Raw genomic sequence first — 20,687 nt, forward strand, 5'->3', positions numbered from 1 at the left:
GTCTTAGATGAAGCGTAGCATGTTTGACTGCAGGAGAGCGATGTGTTCTACACACACACACACACACACACACACACACACACACACACACACACACACACACACACACACACACACACACACACACACACACACACACACACACACACACACACACACACACACACACACACACACACACACACACACACACACACACACACACACACAGCAGAGCTAATCCCACCAGCCATGTGCACCCTGAGGAGTCACACCATCAGGTGAAGCCACCTGTCGCTTTCTCTGATCTAGTTCTGTAGTCATTTAAAGTTCATTAAAGCAGAAGTGTGCCATTTTTATCAATGTTCAATAAGGGCGCTTTCACACCTACCTTGTTTGGTCCTGATTTTCATTTTTGACCCGAAGGTCCTGAGTGTGACTTAGACTTTTCAAATCCTGTCCCCAATTTTGTTGGGTGTTCATATACCAAGTACCAATAAAGTCACCAAGTTTCAGACCATTCAGATGAAGCTACGATTTTTTTTTTTTTTTTATAAAACTCTAATTTGGTCATTTTTGACCCGAAGAACCCCAGAGGGTAAATGTGCTTACTGTGATAATGGGAGTAGGATTCGGTTTCGGATTTGGCAGAATCGAAGATTCGGTGCAAACTCTTTACTCAATTTGAGCTCTACATAGCGCATTGACACTACAAGCTAGCTGAAGCCGGCAAATTGAGCTTATTCGCCGTATTTTAAAACAATCCATGTCAGCCAGTAAACTCAAACTGTTCAAACTACTTTTTATTCGCGCAAGGCTTTCATTTCTTTGCATTTTAGTGCAACTACAAACGTTTTTCTACATTTTGTGCTCAATTACGTGTAAATGACCCGTAAGTGTTTGGAGATTAAACCAGTAGTAATGCTGGTGTGACCCTGACATCATGAACTAATGCAATAGCGATCGATTGAGCCGCCTCCAATGAGGAGCAAAATCTAGCAGGGCTCTGAACCGGTAACGAAAACGAAAACCGGAAACGAACGTAATTTTAAGAGGAACAAAAACGAAAACGAAATCAAAATCAATTTGAATCGTTCTGAACAGAAACGTTAATTTGAAATGGCCATTAACCGGTTAATAACGTTATTTTATCGTTCTCTTTAATATTTTAATTTGGCAGTGACCAATCATGAATTGAGTAGCTACAGCATGTGATGTGACGGATCAAGCGGGAGTGAAATGCGCACCATCATCTGTGAATCTACCGGTAACACAAGTCAGTGTGAGCGCATTTACACGCCTCAAGTACATTTCTTTCCCCGCTGAGGTCATCAATGAAAGCGCAGGTATTGGAGGACATTATTTTCGTACGTTTAAATAAGCAGTTCGGACTTTAAGCTCAAATAGACTGATTTAGGCTAGTTTGTGGATTTCGTTTAAGCCTGTCCAAGCAGGCTATAGCATCTATCAAACATTTCTCCTATAGTCTTTCAGATTGCCAATACAGGACAGCTCAATGTTTTCTATTTAGACGGCTGATGCTTCTTATTAAATGGTATATTGCATTAAATGATCAAGCTTTATTAGCTGACTGAATTTGATTATGGGATGCAGTGTTGCGCAGTGTTTGCTTTGAAATTAGCAGTTGACGGTGCATTAAAAGAGCAATGGTTATCCAGTTTATTTATTCTTTATTCATGCGATTTTTAAAACAAGTCGTGTTGAAAAAAAGTTATGTATAAAGAATGTTATCACTCTTCTGAAAAGAATTAGGCATAAGAGCCACTTTCGATTGTCTAACGCTCCATTAAAACAGGTCCCGCTGTTTATGCTTTGTAATTAATGCATGTATTTCTGTTGTGGTTTTAAAAATGTTATGAAATAAATATTCAAGTTTAATTACCATGCGTATTATTATTATTGAGTGAAAAATAAGTCTATTTATACATATTTGTATAGGCTAAATTAAAATAACGTTATTAACCGGTATTTTTTCAAATCAAACCGTTTTCGGAACAGTAATGTTTATTGAGGAACGCAAAAACGGAAACGCTATAATATCGATTCTGCTCGGAGTGAACCCATTGATATTTTTTTCTGTTTTTAAGCCCTGAAATCTAGTTATTCTGTCCAGCTTCTCCCGAACACATTTCTCCAATGAACACTGGAGCCAAACACAAGGCTTTCTCTGTGTGATGTGGCGAGGTGTGTTATATAAGAGTGAGTCAAATCTTCCTCTGACTCACTGGAGGACACAAAGAGTCCTTCAACCCTTGAGAATGTGTTTTCTCCTAGTTCTCCTTTTATCTCTCCAAGAACAGTTTGAACACATGAGATGTGTGTTATACATTACAGACATGCTCATGTAAGAACTGAAACAAACCAAAAACTAGCTTACAACTTTGTTTAACATTAATAAAATACAAGTTGTGCACTAACAAGGATTAAAAGACTAGCGATGGCCTTGACTGATAACCGTTACAATTTAATATATATTAACCTTTGAAACAACTTATTGAAAAACATAACATTTAAATCACAGAAAATATGCTGTGTTTTGTCTTTATAAGGCATGCAGTGACGTCCTGTTAGCCGCTTCACATTAGCGTACAGTGTTAGCCGCTTGACATTAGCGTACAGTGTTAGCCGCTTCACATTAGCGTACAGTGTTAGCCGCTTCACATTAGCGTACAGTGTTAGCCGCTTGACATTAGCGTACAGTGTTAGCCGCTTCACATTAGCGTACAGTGTTAGCCGCTTCACATTAGCGTGCAGTGTTAGCCGCTTGACATTAGCGTACAGTGTTAGCCGCTTCACATTAGCGTGCAGTGTTACCTGTGTCCCTCCTCCTGTGATTCGCCTTCCTCCTCAGTGTCACTTCCTAAAACCAGGCTGGGCAAACCTCGATCTCCGCCATTACTGAGCACAGCCCCGAAGAGCAGCGAGCGGATCTAGAAGGAGACCCTCCAGTTGTAAATGCAAACATTGTGCCATAATTATAGCTTTGTCATTCTACAAAATGGCCGCATTTTGTATCCCTCAATTACATACATGTAAAGAAAACACACATCAGGGCTCCAGACTAACTTCTTTCACTATGAGCACAGTGACCCCAACTGAAAATTTTAGGGGCGCAACCAGAAAATTTAGGGGCGCACACACCGTAAATCAACAGGCTAACCAAATCTACTAATTTCCACTGTATTACTAATACATACTTTGATAATAAAGGGCTCCAGACTAACATTTGAGAGCAATGGCACCAGCGCCACTTAGTTCTACAGATGGTGGCGCTGAAGGAAAATGTATCATAAGGTTAATTTAATCATAAAATGACTATTGTTTTGCAATGTTTTGTTAATAAGTGCAGTTACTAATAGTACATGTTTGTTTATTGGAAATTTAACAGTGAAGCGCTGAGTTTGAATTATTTAATAAAAATGTAATTTTATTAACAACAGTAATGTGCAAAAACCTAATTTTTATAAGGAAAATTGTAATATTCTACTCTTATTCTTCTATAGTACACTCTTTACTTGTTTTCTGTGTAATCCAGTCACAATTTAAAGAAAGGTTTTTTTTTTGACTTCCTACTTTTTTCCCATATATTAAGGAGTGGAAATGTCTAATAAGTCAAATAAGTGCCATAAAGTGGCCAGCACCTTTACACTTTTAGTTTTACAAATCATCACACTAAAAATAATATTAAAATTGGATAATATTTAGAGCTTTGAAGTGTTGGAAAAAGTGTGAAACACTTGAAAAGTGCTTGAATTTCACTCTCAAAAGGTTGTATGAACCCTGAGATGAATTATGTAAAGAAAAGAAAAGTGATTTCTTCAACAATACCATGGGGTGTTACTACATTAAATCCACGGTGAATGATTTGTGGACTGAAACCCCTGAATGTTTCTCCTGGTCTCCACGTCAGCTCTGTTTGATCTGATATCTGTGGTTTATAACTGAGAATTCTGCATCACAAGTGCGACCTCCAACCAAATTCAGTCACACCAGCAGGAAAAAAGGTTGCAAAATGCCACCATTTAGTCGCAGTCTGGAGCCCTGCACTTGACTGAATTTATGTGTCTCGAGATCTTAAACCGTTTGATCTAAATGCTTCAGCTTCATTAGTTAGACAAATGTGTTTTTAAAATATTAACCTCTTAACTTGCGCCTATTTTTGAGAATTTTCTGCAAACGACAAACCCAAATAAAAATATCTGCAGCTCTTAAACCCATAAATCTGCTCTTATTTTAAACTACACACTTGAAATGTTGTATAATAGCTCAAAGTAGTGTAGGAACAGAGTAAAACAAGGTCAAATATACATAACATTACACTTTAATGTTAAAGGCCTGAGAATAACCTGAATATAAAACTGAATGTCTGATCATGTTTTGATTCATATTACATATTTGTTCTCAGTTTGGGCCTTTGAATAAAACTGGGGTGTTTTTTGTTCCTCCTCGAGCTCCATATTCTCACTATATCAGCTCCTGATGCATCAAATATGACACATACGCAAACTTTTTATTAGTCTAAATGTTTAATAAACCGTTTCATTGATGGTAGCGACGGAAAAAACAATTGTACCAAATTGTCATACTTCCATTTGTGCAACTCAGTTTTGAATTTCAATTTTGAATTTCTAAATTGTAATTCTTTTGACTGGTAGAACATTAATCTGATAATGCCACGATGCACTTTATTGTTTGTGTGAAGACTCTAACCTTAAATGTGGCTGGTGTTACTGGTGTGGTCAAGGCCGATTCAGGCGCATGAAGCTGGATCATCTTCCTCATGTGAAGGGCTGGATTGAAGACTTCACTGCCCTGGCTGGAAGCCACACGTTCCCCATCAGCCCTGCTCAGCTCTGCCTCCATTGGGCCTTCACTCATGGAGATATCGGCTGTGGAGGTGTTAGGGACCGGAAAGTCTTCCCTAGAACACACAAGACTTACTCAAGCAATGTTTCAATCAACTTAAACATGCCATTGTTTTTTATTCTTTTTCTAAACAATCAATTCAACAGAATAAGACTCTCTGCTGCCCCCACCAGCTCTGGAGCATGAGGTTAACGTTGTAAAGCACATCAAGTGACATTTATTTGTTAACTTGGTTAAAGTCCCCTGTGATCAAAGAATTTATATAGTAAAACATCTTTATAACAGGTGTAAAACTTTTTTTTATGTGTGCCTGCAAGTAAAGAGTTTGAAGTGATGTAAGTGCTATGGGTAACGAAACACGTGCGGGAATGTGTGAGGACAGCAGAGGGATCGAATCACACGGTGACAGTGTGTGTGTGTGTGTGTGTGTGTGTGTGTGTGTGTGTGTGTGTGTGTGGTGTGTGGGAAAGATGAATGCATGCCTCTGAATATACTATGTTCGGATTTGGCTCTGTACCAGAGCTCCGGCCCACGGGACAAACGCTCCATTGCATGCGAGAGTTTCAACTTACTCAAGATCTGTTTATCTACTCCACTTTTTAGTAAAATGATCTAATTTAATCAAAATTAAAATTCTGTTATCTTTTACTCAACCTCATTTTGTTTCCAAACTCGTCTGACAGGGTTTTTCCTACATTTAAAATTTGTTGGCGCCCGCCAAAACAAATCTCACTCTCTCTCTCTCTCTCTGTCTTCAAAATAAGCACTGTCTTAGCTTTCTAATATTTCTCATATTACATTAATCAAAATCAAAATGTCGGAAGATTCGGACATTTATTTCCTTGAATTACTGCTGGGTGTGAATTGTGCTCAAAAAACTTAGACTTTCTCTGACCAGCTGACATAAACCATACTCACCTGACAAAAGTCTAATGCTGCGTTCACACCAAACGTTGAATAGAGCGTCAGGAGCGAGTGATTTCAATGTTAAGTCGAGGGAAAGGCGTGTTGACGCGCATCTGGAGGTCCTGCGGCGCGATGGACGCGATTCTGCCTTGTTACACGTGAGTGGTGCTTTTTGTGTATTTACGTGTTTGAAGCGAATTTGAGTCTGACGCCTGAGTTAAAAAATCTGAACTTTGGTGTCAATTCGCGGCACGTTAACCAATCAGGAGCCTGCTCACTGCTGTCACGTGTTGAAGTGACGTGATGAGAAACACAACATAATTTAAAAATACAACTATTGTGTCACAAAATGTAGTTTTAGAGTTTTCCATGTGAGCTTGTAGTTGTTTAAAGCTCAACTCTGTGGTTTATAAAGAGAGCTCCTCTCTGAACATGTGATCTGGTGTGTGTGTGGAGTTGATCATGTGATCTGGTGTGTGTGGAGTTGATCATGTGATCTGGTGTGTGTGGAGTTGATCATGTGATCTGGTGTGTGTGGAGTTGATCATGTGATCTGGTGTGTGTGGAGTTGATCATGTGATCTGGTGTGTGTGGAGTTGATCATGTGATCTGGTGTGTGTGGAGTTGATCATGTGATCTGGTGTGTGTGGAGTTGAACATGTGATCTGGTGTGTGTGGAGTTGATCATGTGATCTGGTGTGTGTGGAGTTGATCATGTGATCTGGTGTGTGTGGAGTTGATCATGTGATCTGGTGTGTGTGGAGTTGATCATGTGATCTGGTGTGTGTGGAGTTGAACATGTGATCTGGTGTGTGTGGAGTTGATCATGTGATCTGGTGTGTGTGGAGTTGATCATGTGATCTGGTGTGTGTGGAGTTGAACATGTGATCTGGTGTGTGTGGAGTTGAACATGTGATCTGGTGTGTGTGGAGTTGATCATGTGATCTGGTGTGTGTGGAGTTGAACATGTGATCTGGTGTGTGTGGAGTTGAACATGTGATCTGGTGTGTGTGGAGTTGAACATGTGATCTGGTGTGTGTGGAGTTGATCATGTGATCTGGTGTGTGTGGAGCTGAACATGTGATCTGGTGTGTGTGGAGTTGAACATGTGATATGGTGTGTGTGAAGTTGAACATGTGATCTGGTGTGTGTGGAGTTGAACATGTGATCTGGTGTGTGTGGAGCTGAACATGTGATCTGGTGTGTGTGGAGTTGAACATGTGATCCGGTGTGTGTGTGGAGTTGATCATGTGATCCGGTGTGTGTGTGGAGTTGATCATGTGATCTGGTGTGTGTGGAGTTATACATGTGATCCGGTGTGTGTGGAGTTGAACATGTGATCCGGTGTGTGTGTGGAGTTGAACATGTGATCCGGTGTGTGTGTGGAGTTGATCATGTGATCTGGTGTGTGTGGAGCTGAACATGTGATCTGGTGTGTGTGGAGTTGAACATGTGATCTGGTGTGTGTGGAGCTGAACATGTGATCTGGTGTGTGTGGAGTTGAACATGTGATCCGGTGTGTGTGTGGAGTTGATCATGTGATCTGGTGTGTGTGTGGAGTTGATCATGTGATCTGGTGTGTGTGTGGAGTTGAACATGTGATCCGGTGTGTGTGTGGAGTTGAACATGTGATCTGGTGTGTGTGTGGAGTTGATCATGTGATCTGGTGTGTGTGGAGCTGAACATGTGATCTGGTGTGTGTGGAGCTGAACATGTGATCTGGTGAGTGTGGAGTTGATCATGTGATCTGGTGTGTGTGGAGTTGATCATGTGATCTGGTGTGTGTGGAGTTGATCATGTGATCTGGTGTGTGTGGAGTTGATCATGTGATCTGGTGTGTGTGGAGTTGATCATGTGATCTGGTGTGTGTGGAGTTGATCATGTGATCTGGTGTGTGTGGAGTTGATCATGTGATCTGGTGTGTGTGGAGCTGAACATGTGATCTGGTGTGTGTGGAGCTGAACATGTGATCTGGTGTGTGTGGAGTTGATCATGTGATCTGGTGTGTGTGGAGTTGATCATGTGATCTGGTGTGTGTGGAGTTGATCATGTGATCTGGTGTGTGTGGAGCTGATCATGTGATCTGGTGTGTGTGGAGCTGATCATGTGATCTGGTGTGTGTGTGTGTGTGTGTGTGTGTGTGTGTGTGTGAGCTCCAGTGGATCAGCGGTGCTCATTAACCCGGCGAGAGCAGCCTTTCCTCAGCCAGTCCTTCTGCCGCTGGCTCTGATGACCTGTAGTGGTTAAACATCAGATATAATTCATCTTATGCTGATCTAACGGCCCATCTTTGCTCTCATGATCATCATTTGTTGTCTGGCAAATCGTTTTGACTGAGGGCAAAGAGAAGTTTCATCACTTTATTCTTTAGGATATTTAAATACACATGCAGTGAAGATGATGTAGGCGTTGCCTGGACCACATGTGTGTGGCTATTAATGTTTAATATATATATTTAATGAAAATGAAAAGAGTCAGAGTGGTGTTTAATGACATATTTCTCCTGGAGCGCCTTAAACGCGCGTCTATTTCACTTCAAACACACGATTTACACACATGTCCAATTCACTGTGAAAGGATTCAAAATGTTCAAGCGTCCAACTAGACGCGGTAGAAGCGATTTTGACTCTCTATTCGCGTTTGGTGTAAATGCTATATTGAAACAAAATTTTGTGACACAACAGTAGTGTTTTTAAATTATGCAGGGTTTCTCATCACGTCACTTCATCACGTGACAGCAGCGAGCAGGCTCCTGATTGGTTAACGCGCTGCGAATTGACGCCAAAGTTCAGATTTTTCAACTCGGGTATCAGACGCGAATTCGCTTCAAACGCGTGAATGCAGAAAAGGCACCACTCACGCGTAACACGCATATCACGCAAGACAGTCGATTCGCGTCAAATAAACGTAATTCGCACGAACTGTATGCGTGAATGAGGCGGAATCGCGACACGTATCTATCGCGCCACAGGACCTCCAGACGCCCGTCAACACGTCTTTCCATAACTTAACATTAAAATCACTCGCTCCTGACGCTCAATTCACGTTTGGTGTGAACGCAGCATAACCGACGGGATTCACACACAACGCGTCTGCTAATGTCCGATTCACCACCTAATGACTCCTTTGAACCGAATCATTTTAACGACTGGTTAGAAGAACTGATCTGTCCAACACTGAACTCACGAATCAGTTTATTAATTTACTCAGAACATTTGAAATGAGAACACAAGTGTGCTTACCCGATTTAACAAGAGTGGAGAGTAAGAATTAGCTTTAATTATCCACAGTCTTTCAGCTTATTTATGTTGACAATGTGTAGTAAAATAAATAGCCTATAATCATTTAGACTGGAGTGAGGTGAAACCAGAACAAAGTTGTTATTAGCTAGCTGATCATTTTATTAAACTGTATATGGCAGTATTTCCTCATTTTTTTAATACTACTTTTTAATATTGATATGATTATATACCAAAAAATTAAAAACGCGGAACAAAAACAAACATCAAGGTATCAAAATAAGATTTGCATTCTTGCAAATAAATACATTTATTGTCAGTGGGTAGGGTACTTTTTACTGTGTGTGTGTGTGTGTGTGTGTGTGTGTGTGGGCATGTTTTTGTGAAATATCAGGACACAAATGTGTATAATGACATAGGTATTACAAAAAGAGGGTGAAATATGAGGACGTTCCCCATGTCCTCACTTTTCAAAATGCTTATAAATTTCACAGAAAGTGAACTGCACAGTCTCCTGTGATGGGTAGGTTTAGGGGCAGGGGCAGTGTGTGTGTGTGTGTGTGTGTGTGTGTGTGTGTGTGTGTGTGTGTGTGTGTGATGGGTAGGTTTAGGGGCAGGGGCAGTGTGTGTGTGTGTGTGTGTGTGTGTGTGTGTGTGTGTGTGTGTGTGTGTGTGTGTGTGTGTGATGGGTAGGTTTAGGGGCAGGGGCAGTGTGTGTGTGTGTGTGTGTGTGTGTGTGTGTGTGTGTGTGTGTGTGTGTGTGTGTGTGTGTGTGTGTGTGTGTGTGTGTGTGTGTGTGTGTGTGTGATGGGTAGGTTTAGGGGCAGGGGCAGTGTGTGTGTGTGTGTGTGTGTGTGTGTGTGTGTGTGTGTGTGTGTGTGTGTGTGTGTGTGTGTGTGTGTGTGTGTGTGTGTGTGTGTGTGATGGGTAGGTTTAGGGGCAGGGGCAGTGTGTGTGTGTGTGTGTGTGTGTGTGTGTGTGTGTGTGTGTGTGTGTGTGTGTGTGTGTGTGTGTGTGTGTGTGTGTGTGTGTGTGATGGGTAGGTTTAGGGGCAGGGGCAGTGTGTGTGTGTGTGTGTGTGTGTGTGTGTGTGTGTGTGTGTGTGTGTGTGTGTGTGATGGGTAGGTTTAGGGGCAGGGTCAGTGTAAGGGGATAGAAAACACGGTTTGTACGGTATAAAAACCATTACGCCTATGGAATGTCCTCACATTTCACAAAAACAAAAAACATGTGTGTGTGTGTGTGTGTGTGTGGATGACCATATCTGTCAGCCACCACCAAAGACCATGTTTGACCCAGGAAAACCCCTGAGTGTCTTTCTCTCTGCTGTCTGCATCCAATCCATTCTCAGCCAAAACAACAATCAACATAAATGTCCTTGTTGTTGGCTGATAGACTTTGTCTTTACACTAAACAGCTTTGATGACGTCTATCATTTGCAAATAACCCCTTTTGCCCTCTTTAAAATCAAGACTAGTTATTTATTTGAGCTTTCACTAGCTCATATTATTGCAGGCTGTCTGTTTAAACAGTCAGGGGTGATGTAAGGTGCACACAGGTGACCCAGATGTTCTGCTCGAGAATAACACAATCACTGACACGAGCACAAACTCTATGAGGAGGCGCGACAGGTTTAGTGACATCGCTCTGACAGCTCTGTGTCACAGTGAGTTTGCATTGCACCTTGAATTTGAAATTAAAGTCATGGGGTGAAATATTGTGCAGTGTTTCCCCTACAATGTATTCACAGCGGCGCAGCGCCGCCGCTGGATTTTCAGCGCCACTGCAAAATCTTCACATGATCAGTAATATCACGACATTCACTTACACACTGTAAAGGAGAGAGAGAGAGATTGACGATGGCCAGAGAACTAAACAAAAATGTAGTCTGCTTACACTTTCACAATATCACAGGGCTGTGATATTAATCTTTTTTTCGCTTCCAAGGATTAAAAAAAGAAGATATGAGGTAAAACTATTATAAACTATGCTCGCGCATCGTCTAGCACAACTTCCTTCCCTTCACAGCGCGCGCTGTCATTTCTCCTCAAACATGCATTTAACGTCAGACTCAGCACAATCCGTGATTGTTGGCAAATGCACTCTCCACTTTGGCTAAATTGCAGAACGTGTTTGATTAAATGAAAAGCACAATAATCCGCGCAATAGACGCTATTTCCAAGTTCAAAGCAGGCGTGTGTGTGTGTGTGTGTGTGTGTGTGTGTACGCACGCTGCGAAACGGACCGAATTGCACATATGCTTCGTCTGCGCGACTAAACCATCAAATACACAACAAAATAGCCTATATGTCAAAATGACAGGCTTGGAGAGTATTCACTTAAACACAGTTTAGCTTAAATGGGCGTAAAAGGGAGAATGATTTTAGATCTGCGTCTTAAAGGGGCAGCATCTAATAAACTTGGTGACGATTGAGCCATAATGTGAATCAAAACAACAATATATTTGATTAATAAAAACTTAAGGTAAAAAAAAAAACATCATGTAATAATATTTCCCAATATTAGGCTACTGTTTTTTCTGGTATTTTTGATTAAATAAATGCAGGCTTGATAAGCATGAGACTTTTTGCAAAAACATAAAATGGTATCCAAACACTATGGGGTTTTTTGTTGGTTTTTTTTACATATTTCCCCTTTCTTACATTTGAGCCCTTGCCCCTTAGGAACTTTCTGCACGCCCCTGCAGGTTATTGAAGTAAAATAGGCTATAAGATAGTCACCTTTTAAACTAATGAAAAGCTTAATTTGGATTTTAATGTTCAAAATGTCTATTTCTATCCACAAAACTTGCCAGAAGTCATGGTTTATTTTAATTTTTTATTTATTCCGGAGGTGCATGCCCCCGGACCCCCCCGACGAGCGGCTTGGTAACAACCACAGCACGTAACAGCACCGCTGCTGGAAAAAATTCTAGGGGAAACACTGTTGTGTCTATTAAAATTAATATTTCACCCAGAAATGCAAATTATATCACATACTCAGCCTCATGTTGTGCCCACTTTAAGAACATCTGTCCATCATGACATACATTCGTGTGAATGTGAGGGTTAATATGAAATACCCAGGTGCAGGTTGAGATGGGCTTTGGTAGTTCGGATCCGTCAAGGTGGACAACACCACATGGGCCTCCAGCGTCATGTCTTTCACCGTGAAGGACACAGGCCTGGAACAGATAGATATAGTTGGTCATGTACAGAGCATCTCTTTGATGAATATATCAGGGTTCCCACTCTTTTTCAGCAACCATTTTCCAGGACATTTTCAATTTTACTAAGGCGGGAATAAAAGACGAGGATCATGCCAAATATTGCTTTCTAAGTCTTTTTTTGATCGCCTTTTTTCATATCATATATTTAAGTAATTATCACAAATTAGGTATCATTTGAAAGCTTACAAACTCAAAATTCATCCTGTGAAAACCGTTTTGAAATCGGACATTGTGTTGCCATGGAAACGTTACTCTAAATTATTCTAGTGGGCTCCTCCCCTAGTGGGCGCTGTCATGTTTCATATTACGACAATTATTTTAACTACTTTATATTCAAAATCTTTTCCAATCTTGACAAAACGCATATTGTCGGAAAGGTCTAAGTCTCAAGGGTCCATATTTGGTGACTGTTTTGTGATGGAAGTAATATTTGGACAGAAATTTACAGGAAAATGCATCAAAACAACAATAAATGGAATTTGAATGACACCCGGTGGCTATTTTTGGTACAGCACCCTAAACAAAATCTCATGGGGACTTCAATTTTTGTGATATCAACTTCAAATTTGGAACACAAATTGGTTAGACATATGGCTTTGATTTTATAGTAATTTTAGAGTAAATTCTTTTTCGTAAAATATATATTTTATATGAAATAAAAAATATTTAGTACAGTATTTTTCATTTACAGTAAATTTAAACTTCCATAACTATTTCATACTTTCATATTTTGAATTGAATTGAATCATGAATTGCTTTCACTTCAGCAATAATCTGCAGAATGTCGTCTTTAAAACGAGACCAAACTTTGGTCTATATTCCAAAGCATTCTTGAATTACAGCCCTTTAAGTTTGGATAGTGCATTTTCATGTGTATTCTCAAAAAGGGGGGTGACAGTCAAAGGGTTAAAAGCCGTACAGTTTATTGCCATTACTAAACAATCCAGCATTTTTCAATATGAGCTCTTAATCATACATTATGACTTATGGAAGCTTGTTTACACCACAGAATAGAAAGAAAAGGTAATTGTCACTTTTTATCTCGCTATTCTGACTTTCTCGCAATTGCGAGTTTACATATTTGTGATATAAACGCAAAAATTGTCGCAATTCTTTTTTCCTCAGAATTTGACTTTATAACTTGCAATTGCAGTTTAGATCTCGCAATTATGAGAAAAGAAATCACAATTGCAAGATATAAACTCGCAACTGTGCAAAAAAGTCAATTGTGAAGAAAAGACTTGCGAGTTTATATCACGCAATTCTAACTATATCTCGCAATTCTGACTTTATAACACACAAATGTGACTTTATATCAAAATTATGTGATTAGGGAGCAGCTCACGAGTTAACATTCACTGCATACATTTGAGCAGTTAATAGCGTTAGCATTAGCTAACGGCTGAGAGTGGCAACACAAGACTAAACATCATTATTCAAAAATACTACTCACACGCATCAAACTCAGCATTCCTGAACATGTGCTTTCTGCAACTAGCGCTAATTGTTTGGGCCAGCGACTCTTTATACTCGGCTAAAGAAATAATATTTTTTTAAAGAATTTTCCCAAAAACAAGATTTTCCAGGACATTTTACATGTTCTCTAATTTTCCATGTGTTTTCCAGGACTGGAAAATTTGTCATCAATTTTCCAGGTTTTCCAGGATGAGTGGGAACCCTGATATATGTAGGTTTGATATCGAAAAAATAAAATACTCACTGTCCAGCTGTACCAAACTGACAAGTTATTGGTAGACCATAAGACTCAGCAAAGGACAGCAGCCCCTGTCAATTTAATTAAAGAATAATGTATTATTTATTATATATATATATATATATTAGTGCTGGGCATCGATTAAAAAAAATTATCTAATTAATCGAATTTTTTTCTGTAATTAATCGCGATTAATCGCAAGTTTTTAATATTTTTATATTGTAATAATTTCAGTTACTCTGCAAATTAATGTATAAACAATTTAAAGACAGCATATTTTAAATATGTGTTGTATTGGCATCTTTTTATGAATGAAGGCCAGTATCACTGATGTCTCTATGAAACATTAATGACGTTACATTACAGTATCACTGAAAGCTCCCAATTTCAACATTTATTAGGCTTTAAAAAAACAGCTTTTAATTTAAGTGAACTTAAAACAATCTTTACATAAACCCAAAATAATAAATGTTATTTTTACCCATGGCCTTCCCTGTTATACATATACATAAATGTAATAGTTATCAAACACCTTTCGTAACTGCATAAATAATAAAATGAAATATAGATTAATCATCATTAAAGCTACAATTTTCTCTGTTCCCGTTGTTCTGTAATGAACATTAATGACAGGCGTCATCAGTGCTCCTGTCACTTTAAGAACAGCCGCGGATCTGACGCGCATCTCATTTCCTCACAACTCTTTAAGTTCATTTAAGACGTTATTTAACTAATTTAAGACTCCTAATATGAGAATACTCAAAAATGTTATTGTTTGTTCAAGAGCAAAAGAGAACTCGATGTGAGCAGGAAACTGATGCGAGTCTATGCGTTGAGTGTTAGTGTGTGTGTGTGTGTGTCCCTTGATTAGATGACATGAGACGCATCCACACACACACACACACACACACACACACACAGACAGGACATTGGCATACAGCGCGTTCGCTTGTGTCTTGTCGCACTTGGAAGCATTTACATGAATAAAAGCGTGATGATCATGTAACGCTAGGCAAAAATGGATATAAAAACAGACGCTGTGTTATTTGCGTTAAATATTTTTAATGCGTTAAGCTGAAAAAATTAATCGCCCGCGTTAACGCGTTAATTTGCCCAGCCCTAATATATATATATATAAATATGCACAACACTGATTAAGATCTGCAAAACAGCGTTCTCTAGAGAAGGGACACACTGATCCGCACAGATGTATCTGACCCTGTCTAAGACTGCGTGAGGAGAAGGTCAGTCATGTGTCCAGACCACAGTGTGCCGCCCAGTGCTGTAACTCATTGTGACAGGTGATCTGGTCAGAATCCAAGCATCTGTCCCACTGCATCAACGACTGGCACAAATACACTGTGGCCTGCCAAGAAGTTACGCCACTGACATACAGCCAAACACGTACATGAAAGAGGTCGGTACTATCAGTAGATCTCCCTGGAAATCAGGGTCAAAGGTTGAGCTAGAGAATACAAAATTAACTTGTGTTTATCTCAGATATAATACAGTTACAAAATCACAGAGGTGATCACCGAGCATTTTTTTTTGGAAACCGATTATTCTATTACAACTAATGCAATTTTTTGGAGAAATGTAATATTGCTGATGAATGCAGATGACCACATAATTAATAAAATAGCACACCAGGGTGTAAGTTAAAGGCAGGGCTCATGGGTGGGAGTCATTCACTTGTCAGAGTAAAAAATTTGCATGTCCGGAAATTTGTATTTTATTACTTTGTGTGTGTGTGTGTTTGTGTGTAATGTATTCTAAAGCAATATTCTCACCAGTGTTCAATCAGTTATGACATATTTAAATCTGCATATTTTTTTATGAAGGGCATTTTTTACATAATCGTATTAAATATAGGCTATGCTTCCGCTTTAAATTTATATTCTTAAATTTGATCAATAAATTAAACTAGATTAAGACACTATAGGGCTGTTACAAATCAATAACAATAACAAATAACTTGCACTGAAAAATTACAACTGTATTAAATAATGTTATGATATTGTTGTAAATATTTTTTTAAACATACAAATAAGAAAAGTTGGAAATTATGTTTAAACATGAAACTAATCTGCCAGTAGGGGGCGCAGGTGACCGTCTGAATGAGCGAGTCATTGAGTCGATTCGTTCAAACGGCTGATTCGTCCAGGAAAGAGGCGGTCGTTTACATAGATATCCATAATAAAGGCTAGATGTCTTACAGCGGAGCCTCTAACGTTATCACTGGCGGCCATCTTGTCACAGGTAAGCTTTCTGGTGGCCATCTTGTCACAGGCGAGCTTTCTGGTGGCCATCTTGTCACAGGCCAGCTTTCTGGCGGCCATCTTGTCACAGGCAAGCTTTCTGGCGGCCATCTTGTCACAGGCTGTGGCTCCTGATGTGAGGCGAGTGATCTGAACACAAATACTCTTATCTCGCTAAAATCTGGATGGATTTACAAATGGTTTGGTTTCTTACAAACGTTATTAACGTGGCTATAATTCTGGACGATTTAACAAATTATGAATAATTATTCATAAGTATGCAGTGTCATAACTACATCTCTGACGTTTATAACAAAATTAAGTTATGGCTATTTAAAAAGTACATGCACCATTAAAACTCAATGTTACGAGTGAGCGAGCTGAGTGTGACAAGATGGCCGCCAGGTGTGGACGTCGACCTCCATTGGCCAGCAGCGCGGACAAGACATCTAGCCTTGATTATGTATATCTATGGTCGTTTATGAATAGGTCAGTGAATCTTTTATTCAACCGATTCGTTCAAACCCTGAATCACTCAGTAACACACACTGATGCTGTGAGGTGCGTTATGGTTCTGCTGTGATCTTTGTTTAGAACTATTTTCGCTGCTGAAATCGAACAAAAACGGTCAATATTGCATCTAAAATGTAAGTGACTTGATGTTAATGAATGGTTTATGGATCTGTCATATGAAATCAGTGTCATGTTCAGTCGTGATGGTGTTCAGGAAAACAGCACTGTTGCTCGTGTTGTGTTGCGTAACTATCATATGTTAAAAATATAAAAACTCCTTTTTAAACCCATTTTTACCGCAGTATATGAACTGAGTTTCTCTGTTTGAGCTGATTTGTTGTGATTTCTCCTCGAGAGGCTCAACAGCTCAAGCTTGTTACGTCAGTTCATTACATTATATATTATTATCCACTATCGATCGCCACTTACACTAATGACTGCAGAATCATTCTTGCGTTTTGGTGATTCCCTAGAATGATATTGTTTTGTTTTTAAAGTTTTACTCATTTGTCCGTCAGGCAAGTCAAATTCACTTTCAATTCACGCGATTTTGACGCGCAAATAATTTGCGCAATGGTTTAATTTTTCGATCAGCTGTTTGTGTAACGAGTGCTTCCACACCGAACGCGAATGTGCTGCGACGAAAAAACAATGTTTATTTTTTTCGTTTCGATGTTGATTTTTTTTTTAACACTCGCAGCGACAAAAAAGGCTTAAACCAATCACACACAAGAAAACAAAGGTGACAATGTCCAGTTGATGTCATTAGCTATTAATTCAACATTAACCTTTGTCAGGTCTTTTAAATTAAATGAGAAAGCTCGTCTTCACTGGATGAGGAAGTGTCCGTGTTTGCTGTCGCCGCGAATGTTTGAGCTCTGAAATGTCACAGATGTCGCAAACTTGCATCGCGGCTGATGTGAATGGTTTTGACGCAAACTATTCGCACGCGAAATATTCGTTTTTCCGCTTTTCCGTTACGTGTCGGGTGTGAAAGGGCCTTTAATGTGGAGCCCTGAGTTAAAGGGCTATCTTACATCTCTCTTTAGTGTGTAATGTTGCTGTATTGGCATGAAAAAGCTCTCCAAAGCACAAAGTGTGTTGTAGTCTTGAGGTTTCTTCCGGGAATGAGAACAAAAGGTTAGCGTTACTGACAGACTGGGAACAGAGGTGCTGCAACAGTGTAAAATATAATGTGTTTTAGTCTCTAAATGTCTAGTAAACAACAAAAACGTTAAAATCAAGACTTTGAAAGGGAATTAGTACACTGGAGTCCGTTCAGTACACATGCATGACCAGTGATGGGAATAACGGCGTTACTAACGGAATAATTTTTTTCAGTAACGAGTAATCAAACGAATTACTGTTTCTCCCGTTACAATGCCGTTAGCGTTACTGAGGAAAAAAAGTCGCGTTACTATAATTGAGCTCACTGAAACGCTTTTCATCTGAACAGGCTCTCTGTCAGTCGGACCTGCAACGTATGTGTGTGTGTGTGTGTGTGCGTGTGTGTGCGTGTGCGCGCGCACCAGCCATGCGTGTTGGGGGTGGGTGCGGTGGTACACATAACTGATGATGATTGGTGGGTGGGAGACAAGGTTGAAGTTGATAGGTTGAGTTCACACCTATTTTTTTCACGGTCTATGGTTCACACACACACACACACACACACACACACCTATGACGCACACGCATATGCACATTCAGCGATGGTCCAACGACTTCAAAGGTAGCTTTCGCAAACTGGAAATATAAGCGCTACTTTTCCCTCGTTGAGGTGAAAGGTAAGATTTTTTTATGTAACGTGCAACTTATGCCCAGGAAGAAATAGTTTCTCCACGCCGGTGGCAAGTGATTCTGAAGCGCCTCACATCATCATATGCTACAAAATTAGTGGCTAAAAACTCAGGTGATAACGTGAGCTCCACTACCAAAGGAAAGTATAGTACTGATAATATTTACACAATATTTACACTATAGTAGGCCTACTGATAATATTTACAATAATGCATTGACTTTGATAGGTGTCTCTCACATTGTCCCACAGCAACATTACAATAGTGTACATTAATGTACAATGTTTTATAATAATAATTTATTCTATTTAGTGCCCAATTCATTCATTTAACATATTTAATATTGGGGGCATCCAAGTTATTTGACATATTTGAACATTTGGAAAAAAAACAAAGTAACGCAGTAATTACTTTCCCTGGTAATTAGTTACTTTTATAATGATGTAACTCAGTTACTATTTGTAAGAAGTAACTAGTAACTATAACTAATTACTTTTTTAAAGTAACGTGCCCAACACTGTGCATGAAACGCTTGCTCTGAACTCGCCCGAGTGAATATGATCGCACAACGATGACATCGCAGGACAGAAATAAGTGGCAATAAAAATGAATATGGAAAGATCCTCGTTACACACACACATCACATAAACGGCACATGTTGTGCTGGCCGCTCACCCTCAGCTCTTTTAGGCAGAAAGTCACGGCTGATTCCTCTCCAACCTGGAAAGAGTCAAACTCCTCTGGGTGCAGCATCATCTCTGTGTTCATGCCTTTCACACAGCCTGACACAAACACATCAATGAAGGGACACAACGTCTGAGGGAACTCTATGTATAAATACATCTAGGACACGTGCAGTTCTCAATTTAAAATGTCAAATGTATTCATCACACTGGAGATATAAAAAAATATATATACATTAGGGCTGTCAAAAGATTAATCGCGATTAATCGCATCCAAAATAAAAGTTTATGTTTACATAATATATGTGTGTGTACTCTTATTATTAATAAATTATTAATATATTAATTCTAAATTATTATTTATATATAAATACACACACATTCATGTATATATTTACGAAATATTTGCATGTATATACATTTATATAATATATATATAAATGTTTTATATATAAAAATAATATATTTTTCTTAAATATATACATGCTAGTGTGTGTATTTATATATAAATAATAATTATACACAGTACACACACATATATTATGTAAACACAAACTTTTATTTTGGATGCGATTAATCGCGATTAATCTTTTGACAGCCCTAATATACATATTAGATGCAAGCGGAAAATGTGTTCATGTACTCATCAATATTAATGCATGAGTACACTACTATAAACACAAACTTACTGTTTTCCTCCTCATTAAAGGTCTTTAATGTTACTTTATAAGAGGAAATGGAAAGAGTGACCTCTTCTTGTGAGATCGGGAAATGCACCACAATGTCGCCTAGAAGTCTGACAGAAACAACAATGGGTTGAAGTCAGAGGTCAAGACTTGGACCGGTTCATGTTTGTTAAAGCATTAGCTGACATTAGCTCACTATGAGCAATAGGTTTGTTATAGTATTCGTTAACTGTAGTTGATACATTTTGATTTTATGTTTAATGTATTAGCAAATGTTGAAATTAACATTTAAACTAATGACGTTAACTATTGTTTACAAATAGAACCTTACTGTACTATGTTACCAATGAAACTGGAAATCTACAGTGTGTGTGTGTGTGTGTGAGAGAGATAATCTGAGTGTGTGTGTGTGTATGTGAGAGTCTGAATGTGTGAGAGAATCTGAGTGTGTGTGTGTGTGTGTGTTTGTGTGTGAGAGTTTGAGTGTGTGTGGGGGGGGTTAAGTGTGTGAGTGTGAGTCTGAGTGTGTGTGTGTGTGTGTGTGAGAATCTGAGTGTGTGTGTGTGTGTGTGAGTTTGAGTGTGTGTGTGTGTGTGTGTGATGGGTAGGTTTAGGGGTAGTGTGTGTGAGTGAGAGTCTGAGTGTGTGTGTGTGTGTGTGTGTGAGTTTGAGTGTGTGTGTGTGTGTGTGTGTGTGTGATGGGTAGGTTTAGGGGTAGGGGTAGGGGTAGGGGTAGTGTGTGTGTGTGTGTGTGTGTGTGTGTGTGTGTGTGTGTGTGTGTGTGTGTGTGTGTGTGT

The 20,687-nt window shown here is 39.3% G+C and overlaps 1 protein-coding gene across 1 annotated transcript in view; it reads right to left on the reverse strand.

Annotated features, from left to right (window-relative positions):
- Positions 1-2,810: 2,810 nt before the first annotated feature.
- The window catches only part of rad9b (RAD9 checkpoint clamp component B), a gene marked incomplete at both ends in the record, with an annotated part of 23,959 nt that continues 6,082 nt past the window's right edge, over positions 2,811-20,687 (reverse strand). The window contains 6 exons of the mRNA XM_079826356.1: positions 2,811-2,930; positions 4,711-4,921; positions 12,094-12,195; positions 13,961-14,025; positions 19,197-19,303; positions 19,894-20,000. Of these exons, the coding sequence (XP_079682482.1) occupies positions 2,811-2,930; positions 4,711-4,921; positions 12,094-12,195; positions 13,961-14,025; positions 19,197-19,303; positions 19,894-20,000 (712 nt within the window). The remainder of the gene's footprint in view (positions 2,931-4,710; positions 4,922-12,093; positions 12,196-13,960; positions 14,026-19,196; positions 19,304-19,893; positions 20,001-20,687) is intronic.

This window comes from Gobio gobio (genome assembly GCF_949357685.1).
Source record: "Gobio gobio genome assembly, chromosome: 10".
Taxonomy (NCBI): domain Eukaryota; kingdom Metazoa; phylum Chordata; class Actinopteri; order Cypriniformes; family Gobionidae; genus Gobio; species Gobio gobio.